This window comes from Nuphar pumila, unplaced genomic scaffold (assembly GCF_984573655.1).
Source record: "Nuphar pumila unplaced genomic scaffold, dmNupPumi1.hap1.1 HAP1_SCAFFOLD_486, whole genome shotgun sequence".
In the NCBI taxonomy this organism is placed as follows: Eukaryota; Viridiplantae; Streptophyta; class Magnoliopsida; order Nymphaeales; family Nymphaeaceae; genus Nuphar; species Nuphar pumila.
In genome coordinates, this window is record NW_028323370.1 from 1 (window position 1) to 10,805 (window position 10,805).

General features: G+C 50.2%; 1 protein-coding gene across 1 annotated transcript; it reads right to left on the reverse strand.

The window, feature by feature from the left end:
• Positions 1 to 668: 668 nt before the first annotated feature.
• LOC149810183 (5'-3' exoribonuclease 3-like) lies at positions 669 to 5,723 on the reverse strand (the record flags this gene model as incomplete). Its single annotated transcript, XM_089994403.1, has 7 exons — positions 5,686 to 5,723; positions 5,232 to 5,421; positions 4,384 to 4,524; positions 3,441 to 3,598; positions 2,497 to 2,728; positions 1,517 to 1,874; positions 669 to 1,102 (listed from the first exon to the last, which is right to left on the reverse strand). Coding segments are annotated over exons 1-7 (1,551 nt in total), but the record flags the coding sequence as incomplete, so codon positions are not given.
• Between the last annotated feature and the right edge of the window lie 5,082 nt (positions 5,724 to 10,805).

Sequence of the window (10,805 nt, forward strand, 5' to 3'; positions counted from 1 at the left end):
TCATGTCCTCAAACATGTCTGTCTTCTCCTTCATTAGCTCCTTCAGCTTGCCCTTGAATTCGTCGCCTGCTTGCTCATTTGCTGCATCGGCCCCTGCATGATGACATCATTGGTATCTTATGACAACACTACGCTGCACATGGTGCCGACAACGCTATGTAAAGCGCATATCACCTGGTCTCACAAGGTGGTTGCATGATGATGGAAGATCTTGATGGCCAAGGAAAGAAGATAGGCAGGGTCTTGACGGAGAAGAAAACAAGAATGATCTTGATGGCAAAGGAATAGAAACGTCTGGGGAACGGCGTTGGGATTAATCAAAACATGTTGTGAATGGGAGAAGGGACAGTTGGAGGAATGAACATAACAGTGCAGGCCATATCATGTGCACAGCATAGGTGAGCGCTCTCCAGCGCTGATTCAGCTGCCCTCGAGGTCGCTAAAGCTCGACGAGATATCAGTGTCTGCATACCATGACACCTCAAACATGCAGCAGCAAGGACCAGATGCATCTCGAAGCAGGATGCGTACCATCTCCTTCCAGTTCCACTTCCGGAGTATCTACACCCGCGAGCTCGGCCCACAGCTCTGCCGCCTTTGCATCATTGTCAAGCTTTGCCTTCTTTGCGGCTTCGCCATCCTCGTCAGCGGCAGGGGGGGGCCCGCACCCCGATCCCCTCGTGCTCCGCTGAATCATCGTCGTCCGCTTTCGTGGCTTCGTCAACTGAAGGAGTGGGTTCGGCGTCCGCTTTGCGCTTCAGGCGCTGACGAAGCATCGCGGCTGCACCTTTGTTGCTGCCGTCGGCGCCGAGAGATAGGATCGCGGGCGTTGGACGGGTGGCGGGGGTCGGCTCGAAGTTCTTCTCACCCAGTTTGATGGGTTCGGCGAGGGCCGTGCGGGGGTTGTTGAAGTTTGGGCGGGCGTGAGGGGGAGGCTGGGTTTCCCCGCGCGTGTGACGGTCGCCCGACGCGGCAGCTTTGCGTTCGAGGAAGCGTCGCTTGTCCGCATTCATTTTCCGGGCACGAGATTGGAAGATTTCGTCTTCGAACTGTCCCACACATGCGATGAAATGTCCGATGCGGTCGAGGTAGAGGTGGGCGCCTACACGCCCACAGGGTTTGAAGGATCACAACAGGAATTCTTGGAGTTGCTAATGTCCATATGGATGCGGTAGTGTTGTATAGAGAGAAATAGATCATCATAAATTCAATGCGCACATATGCTTTGAATGAAAGCATTCGTTTGACGGGATGCAACTATCTCCGCATAACGGGAACGACAATGTGCAATGGGGAAGCAATGCGATCCAGGGATTGAGCTCAAGAAGTCAATCACTGACTGATTGGCATCGCAATCCAGAGCATGCCATTGGCTAAGTCGAAGAGTCAATAGACTTTTCACAACTGCATGAGATTTCTGTATGCAGATGTTCAGAGCAGTGTGTGTACAAGATGGAATGGCTGTCCACAAGGACATCTATAGATAAGAGCCTCGAGAAGCAAAAAGGGGCCGCACCATTGCTGAGGTATCCATTCAGGTTCGGAAGCTCTCGACGGTAGACGTGCAGCATGAGCTCAATGCCGCCCTCTCGGATGTCGAGCGTCGGCATATGCGGAAGAAAATCGTTGCCGACGAAGAAACAGAGGAAGACAAAGTCATCGATGATACGCTCCGGGTCGTACGCAAATTGGAGCTCAACGTCGGAGAACTCGAGGGCCAGGTAGTCCCTCAACACATTGATTTTGAGGAACTGAAACGGCTTCTTTGCTATCTCCTTCTTGTCCTCTGCCGCTTCATTGCCAGCAGGTGCCAGCGCGTTTCCAAAAAAGTCGGTCTGGCGCTTTTTGTTGTTGTCTTGAGGGGTGAACACTACCTGCGCGGCAGCTCGCGCGTCCAGGGCTCTGCCAGAATTTAAACTAGCAGTTTTGTCCCGAAAATTCATGATGTCAATGTGATAGTGCCGCAAAGTGATGCATGCCGTCTGGGAGAGCACACCTTTTTGAGAGTGGAATGGCAATGCTATATGGCAATGCTGAGATATGGGCCAGCAAGTAGCATCAACATCAGAGGCTGTCCAGGGCTTAGGCACATTGGACAAACGTGATCTACGCTAGAATTTTCATTGCAGCCTATAGTGAGCTGTAGTGAGCTGTCTTTGACTCATGTGCTTATCACATGCTCTGCCATTCACAGCATGCCATTCACAGCATCCGCAATGGTTACGATTTCACCGCCATAGCATTAATGATTGCTTTGATACAAGGCACTGGGGCCTCAGCATACAACAAACGAAAGACAGCACATCAAGCACACCTCTATGTCTCAAGAACACCTGACAATAGAATTGCGTAGATGCATTGCTATGGAGAGGCAGAACATCGGAGCTCTAGAAATTAACACACCCGACGATGACGACGACAGATCTTTCTGCGACACTACATTGTCCACAGGTTAATTGTTGTCTAGATGGCTGAGTAACAACGCATCGGTCGCACCTCTCGGAGCAGGTAGAAATGAGGTTCATGCGAGGCCAGAGCGAGCATGATGAGATCGGCATCTAGTCCGTACACGCAATGCCAGGTGTTGGGATTCCAGCCAGGTCGGCCCCTTTGCTCGCGGACAAACTGCATGAACTTGTGCTCTCCCTCCCCTGGTGTATTGGAGTCTGACAGAATGATGACCAGGTCCTTCCAGCCTGGGCTCTCGTTCAGCCTCTTGTGCACGTACCTGCGCACAAGTTGCACAAATTGCGTCGCAGACAAGGCTATTATCTTTTTGTTTCCGGAAAGTATCACGTGATTACTGCCATGAACCGTGCCGATTATTGAGTGATTTGTTCGGCGGGCAGGGCATCTAGATCAGCGAAAACAAAGCTATGGTCCCAGTCCCACTGTCAGGGCATGCAAGCACATCTGATGATGTACTGTATCGCCACTAATTATTCAAACGCGCTAACATTCAATTGTTGTTGTTGTTCCATTCCGTGACCATTCAACTGTAGGTTTAATGCATCAGGAAAGGACACAAGTATACCTGGTACCAGCAAAAGGCGACATGTGATGCTGATGATTTATTGGAAACTCAGCATCCGCCTATGCAGGAGCAATGCTGTGATGTATCGGCGCTCTCTTCAAATTTTGGCTCGTTCGAGCGGGCCCGCGCATTTATGACAGGCTGGCCTGTCCCGACGGTCAGTGAGCTTCTTTGTTTCGTATGTGTTTGTTTGCTTGTTGACCACTTCCTGCCATTGCCAGACGCTTTTTGACAGCCTTACGCATCAGCCCTTTGCCAGAACGTATGATTTGCGGGTCCAGATGCCTGAAAACGCATGCCTGATCGGAGCAAAAATGGGGTCGAACCCCAATCTGGCGACTCACGGCAGGCATGCTCTGAGTGTTCTTGGGTTAGGCGCAAGACAGGAGACTCATTTGCAACGTACCACTGAAGGGCCATCGCGAGGCGGTCCATGAAGGGCGTTCCGGGTGTAATGGTGTTGCTGTCAAATGTCTCGCCCTCCTCACGTTTTGGGATCTTAATGCCTTGCTTCAGGAACTCTGCTCTCAGCTTCTCCTCCTCCTTCTTTTGGTCTTCTCGATCCTGCACATGTGAGCTGTTTCGAGCCTCGGCATCCCTTGGAGTCATCAACGCCAGGCAGATGCCCTAGGTTGTATCGCAAGAGACCCTTCGCCACGTCGTCAAATACTAACATCATACAGCAGAGACCTTAAGAGCTGGTCCACCTGGTATGGATCGGGTGTTTTCTGTCCAATGACATGTGAAGCATCTGAAATGTATGTAAGGAACTCGTCATGACAGGCAGTGGATATGCACATCCCGTCTTAGGTATACGTGACCAATCAACATTAGTGCACTGCAGCACAGTGACAACCTTTCCTTGCAAGTAGGAATTCAAATTGCTGCTGTGAGGTGCCATTGTTATCAGACCTGTTACAACACAGTCAGCAATACGGGTTGAAGTGGCAGCTCAAGCACTGAGACGAGCAAAAGTCAGAGGCACTTAAGTGTCTGCAAAATTTTGTTGATCAGTGGTACAAGTCCCAGAACACATTTTCTGCACAAATGCATATGTGCATGACTATGGGATGAGCCCCATGTGGAAGCGTGATGGTGTGTACTGAAGTTGTGAGATCCTCCAGATGCCTCAAATTCGAAAGGACGATCGAACTTGAGGATCTCTGGATCCCTGAAGCCGTTATGGTGTGTCCGCATGGTGTGTGACAACCTGAACACCTTGCCAGTGTTTTGGCAGGATGGGCTTCGACCCCCAGTTCTGTCCCCAACATGCAGGCGTCTGAACCCAAAAATCACTCTGCCTGGGGAAACACTGCATTTCTGCAAGCACACTATCCTTGAAACATTACCTGGGCAGCTCGAAAGCGACGAGAACGCTGCTGATTCATCTTGGCCCGGGGTGCCACGCCATCAATGGCCATGTAGATCAATTTACGAGGGCGAGCGATGCCCACCAGGCGGTCAATGTAGTCAAAGATGTTAAGGAACACCTGCACATCAGCCAGTGCTGACCTAGCTGATGCCTGACGGTAAAAGGGGGCTGTGGACTCTGGGGGCATGTCGGATCAGGCTATGGCTTCCGTCAGCCCTGGCTGACCTCCTTTTTGGCAGGAGGAAAGACGAAGTAGAAGACATGTCAGGTCAAGCTATGGTAAACCAGGCTGGTCCAGGTACGCTTGCCTCAGGGTAGTCATGGTAGTCATGGTAGCACTTATTTCCAAGGAGTTCTTCGATCTGCCAAAGTCCATGTGGATGCGGTAGTGTTGTAAACAGATACATCATCAGCATGTCATGAGCAATGATTGTCACCGCATCCAGTGTATGTGAACATTTGAAAATGCAGTGCCAGTCAATCCCAAACATGCCTGTGGTAGGGTTTTGAACGTGGTCTTAACTCAATGGGATGAGCTAGCGTGATCATGGCCATTTGTGCACAGAGAAGCTTTGCTTGCAATGCAGGTTTTGAAGGGTGCTTCTTCAACCTGGGCACAGTTTCGATGTGGGTCCCCAAGCTCTGCCCGTTCCTGAATCAGCACAATTATTGTTCTGGGACACATAGACGCAGTTGCGTAACTATGGCTTGATACCAGATGCAAGTTGTACAGGTGTGGAATCATGTTAGATGTATGTAACGACTTGTTGATGGGACCAACAGCAAGGCAATCATATGCACGCATGTAACTGGTGAATGACAAACCTCGGCCTCTGTAGTGGGTGCTGGACGGTCCTCTGGGTGAAAGCAAGGATGAATGATGCCATTCATGTCCAGGTACAGGCTGTCGAACTCGATGTCATTAGGGTTGGGCTGCCTGATGTCCACCGGAATCTCCAACGCCCCCACCTGCTCCGCTTCCTCCTCTACACAATCCGCCACAATCTTCGGATACCTGCATGTGTTCCATGAGATAAGAAGCTATGAACAAATCAATCTTTCCATTGTGTCTTTTGTCGTTGCAAGCTGTTGTGCGACTGGCTTGCTTCTTGTTTGCATTCTACAAAACGCCGGGCGAGCATGAGCCACTGCAATTTCGAGAATACATAAAAAGTAAAGCAGTAAGCCCGAGTATGTCCATGCACGCGGACACTCGTGCGTGGCTCCCTGTACTTGCCATGGCAGCCTGAGATTAGGGCCATGAAAAGCAAAGACACACCTTACGCTTAGCCATCTGTAAAATGCTGGAACTCCCATGTTGAAGATGATGCAGTTTGAGCTTCAGGAGAAAAGCAAAAATTGCAACGGGATGTCCTAGGTCACCTGAGGTACCTTGTGGGTGGTCCTCAAAAGATGCTCATGCATGAAAATATCAAGCAGAAAAATATCACTGGGCAATCGGGCCGTGAGCGCGCAGCAGTTGATTGCCCCTGTTGAAGTGAATGAAATGGCGGTGCGAACAGGCTCCGTCTTGTTGAGCTCACCTGGCGCGCATGACAATTGATTCGAATGCCCCCGATCTGTTCAGATGTGAAGGTAAGCATGCATTGAATGCAGCTGTGCAGTTTTGTCGCTGCAAGCGATGCGGGTGGATATTTCGATATTTCGGAATGGCCATTTCCTAGAGCAATCTGGAGATAGCCGTACACCATCTGATCATCCGATGGTGACGACTGAGTCTCAGCACTGTTGACATGAATGTACTGTGCTGAAAAAAGGGCGAGGTCTTCGCGTTTTCGCGTCCCCAGGCTACAGAGTCGGTCAACGCAGAGTGGAAAAGTCCAATCTCCACATGTAAGCGATCAAGGGCTAGGTTGATGTGTGAACAACCCTCGACATATACTCCTCGCAAGCTCTTTATCTCGCATGCATTCAGTCAGAACTCCCGCGGCCTCGTCCATGGCCGCCTCTTCAAGCTTCAGCGCCATTTTTGGTAGGCATATTGCATCGCATGAGCTAAGAATTGCTGGATCATGGTATGCATTGACGTTCTGGCTCAGCAAGTGGCCCTGCTTGCGCCCTGGAGCCCAGAGTTGACGGGAATTGTGGGGCCAACTTGCAAAGCTCTGAAAAACAAACTAAAACATTCCGGCCAGATTTGCGGCGGTAACAATGGATGAGACTACGATGTCTGACCTTGCGGCTGACACCAGAGGCACTGAATCTAGCTGTCACACATCGGAGCCTGTGGAGGTTTGCAGGGCATGCCGAGATCTTGAGGTTGCATCATTGTTAATCGGTTCTTTTTGCAACCATTGATACTACGAAAAGGAGTGTGCAGTCCGGTGCGCTTTGCAACAGTTGTGCAACTGTATGCACATACAGCACCGTAAGTCCTTGACTAAGAGCTGTTTCTCAACATCCATGACACCAAGTGCAATGATGCACCACCAAGTGCGGCAGCCTGGGCTAGAAGGAGATGCCGGGGCTCCTCTCGCCCTTTTACGGATGAAGCACTGGTGGCCACATGATTGTCAAGATGCTGTCGCGGCAGCGATGCAGTTGGCCCTCTTCCCAGTGCTTCGTCAGAATGCGTATCGATCCCACGTTCGTCCCAAACATTTATGCATTCTCAGGCATCTGGACCCCAAAAATGACCGGGTCTGGCAAAGCACTGCCTCTTCCCACTTGCAGGTCCGGCAAGGTGATTCGACAGCGCCAATATGCAACGGTACTGCACGTATGGCTGTACAGTGCGTTTGCTGGCTGCTGTGTTTTGGGTCAGCACGCACACAGCTAGGTGTATTAAAACAGCATGTTTGGTGGCTGACATGCGCTTCTGTACAAGCTTGTACAGATATGCATCTCTTTTCTTTTCTCTCCAAGCTTTGTAAGTTGAACACACCTGTTTGTCAGGCTGCTCCAGAAGTAAGCCGCCTATCACAATATCAGCAGCGGCCATGTGCCGCATGAAGAAGAAATGGACATGCATTTGGTGATGTGGCAAAAGTGCCAAGGGGAGGTGTCATCCAAATGCGCACAGACATTGTGTTCTTCTCATCATCTCACGCCTCCACCAGCTTTCAATCACACTCTGATGCACCTCGGACGTTCTTGCTCTGTGCCACAACGCTTGGGTGCACGTTTCCGCTGAGGTTTTGAAGACTTCCTCCACCAGCTGGAGGTCGATGAACCAGTGCGTTGCCAAACGGAATTCGGCCCCCGTGTCTGTCCACAGGCATAGACTATGCCATAGTCCTTGGCAGGAAGTGTTGAGACTGCTCTTTGTCAGATAGGCCAGAGATAGGCTCTAGTGACTGAAGAGCGATGCCCGCAATCATATACGCCCCTCAGGCTCATTATGTATACTAACAGCGTACCATATCAGGTCCTTATATTTAACCCCTGCGCAATATTTCAACAGAAAGTAATACTACTCATCCATGGCTGTTGTGCATTTTGATGCCCATGTTGCAATCCCTGGTGATGAGATTGCAGCTGAGCCAGCAATGGCGCTCTGGCTGTGATTTGATGTGCACTACTTAGCAGGTTAACTGGCAAACAATTCAAGTGGATTGCTTGTGGAGTTCACAGAAGGGACAGTCATGTTTTGCAGAATGGCATTCTCACAATGACACTCACATTACCAAAGGTAGCGACGCGCAGCCGAGATCGTTGTTACATATCATCGAACGTGTCATCGCGGATAATCAACTTGTAATATAATCAACGTAGAATATACAGGTCCCTAGTCCACAGTGTAGTATGAAGCTAGACGAGCCATGAGCACGATCTGTGCATCACTCACTCAGAGAAAGTTGGGACACCGTAGATGTAAAAAGAGCAATCAGCATGAGTCAGCTAGGACTGAAAATTGGAAATGAATATCAGGAGTACCACCCCACAAAAGGCTGCGTTATTGCATCGTCTCGCCCGTTCTGGACGCTAGCCATTCAAGCAGGCGCAGCAGGATTGATTTCAATATAGAAAGATGAATGCTGGTGCCAGCTCAGTAAAGACTCAGCCTCACCTAGACTATCCGCCTTGAGTGGCGTTGTGCAACAATATAACACGCCGCATTGCGTGCTTGCTGAGCCACCAGTGCGGAGTGCATAGAATCCCACTGCTGAGGCAACGGCACACGGTGCTTAAAGTGGAGCACTGAAATGTTATAATGATATGTTCTATGATAGTGTAGATTAATAAGCTGCTGCTGTAGTTGTCATGGGATTATCTTGACATATCTCCCACTATCTCAGAGATATAGAGATACCAATGCCGGATATTTGCATGTCACACTTGGAGTACGTCCATAAGGATGCGGTGCTTGCGAAAACGCTATTGTTGGTAGTGCGAAAGCTATTTCTGGCTCGATGACCAAACTTAGGGCGCGATACATTCGCGGAAACTCAATAACCTCATCATCATACATGCCTGTGCCGACCAGGTCAACCCCGACGCCATTTGAGTATGGTGCCTGATCCAAGGACGTCATAATGTACAAGTTATCGAAAGCAAAGGAACCCACCAGTTGACTAGGAACGGGGATGGGTTGGAACCGAAGCTGGATTCGCATAAATGCGTATGGTGCATAAGCAGAAGCGAACTACTGAGAGACTAAAAAGCGTGGTATGGATGCCACGGTGTGGAAAGCCGTCATTGCTCAAGCATGACGTCATGCCCACGCGAAGCTGTCGTTATGTAGTGAACATGCTGCTGGAAAACCAAGGAATATGCCACGTATTACATCACCAATCAAGTACCTTCTGTGTATCATATATGGCATACTCCCCGGTTTTCTAACAACATGCCGCATGTCCATGCGGATGCGGTAGTGTTGTGAACAGCTACATCCTCATCCTGCCGCCGTGTCGATAGCAGCAGTGATTCGCCAGGTTGAGGTTCGTCCACGTTGGTCCACATTTTCGACCCCAAAAACCCATGCATTTTCAGGCATCGCGACCCGCATTTTTCAGGGTCTGGCGAAGGATGGGTAGAGTTGTAGAGAGAGACATCATCATGGTGCGTGCAACATGTCGATATGTACGTACATACGTTCTTGCAGGGTGGACGACGAAGTGGAAGATGTGCCCAGTCAGCCTATGGTAAGTCAGGCTGGTCCAGGTACGCTCTCCTCCGGTGTCGGTAATGGTAGCGATGATTCTCAAGTAGTTCTCGGAGTTGCCGATGTCCATGCGGATGCGGTAGTGTTGAAAAAAGACACACCATCAGGTGATGATTCACGCGTTGCGGGATCTGGTGTCATCATCGTTCTTCGGATACGTCGCTTGGAGAGCGCTTCTTTGGGCGTGCAAATAGGCCCTCGAGGCCAGCAATCTGGGTCGGAGTGACACCAGCGCCATGGCGCGGGGACATCGCCATGCCTGCGTGGTCCACCTCTAGAGGGGCCATCATGGTGTTCCGTCGACGTATCGGCGACTTGTGCATCGATGCGGAGGGCTTGCGTCCAAACGGCGAGGCGGCCGCGACAACGCCTGAAGCCGTGGACTGTGTGGTCCCCAGAAAAGCTTCCAGAACGCCTGCTCAGGTGACCGGCTTGTTCATGAGCTTGCATTTGGTGGACTTGCATTCTATAGATCATTCACAAATAAATGCTTGCATTTGGTGGACTTGTGTTCTATGAATCATTGACAAATAAATGCTTGCATTGGTGGACTTGTGTTCTATAGATCATTCACAAATAAATGCGCTGCGTCACCCGGCAGGAGGAATAGCCAGCCTACTTCATGATTGATGATTGATGTACTGTGCAATCATGAGAGTATAAATGCGGTTATGCATCACTTCAAATGTGCTGTCTTTGTTGCTTGTTGCCTATTTCCTGCCATTATCTATGTGATGTAATGATGTGTCTTCTCACAACACATCCGTATGCACACATGGACATCTCACTCCTGATCGGCCTAAGAGAGAATCAATGGTGGAGCTCACAAACGGCAGTCACAACAGGCAACACGAATGACTACAAAACAAATGAGCCAGCCTAAATAGGGGGATGTTGACAATGGCAGCAAAGCTGATCTCACGCCTGAACGGAGGGATGCGGCATCCCGCAAAGGAGGACACAAGGGAGGCTTGCGGAAAGCCTGATTGAGGAGGTGGCCGTCATTCCAACAAGCAACAACATCATCTCATTGAACCATAAAGCAAACCCAGACAGGGTAGCGGATGCAAGAACTTCTCTTTTGTGAAACACATACGAGGTGAAGAACATTCAGACGTTGGTATCTGGTTTAGGAGATGTTGGCCACAGCCACCAACACCTCCTGAATCGTTCAGAGGCACATTCAAGACAGCTGGGCTTGATTTGAGTGCGTTCCGGTGCATTCTCTGCGGGAAATTCAGATGCCTTGGTGAGGCTGACAAAGCAAGCTGACA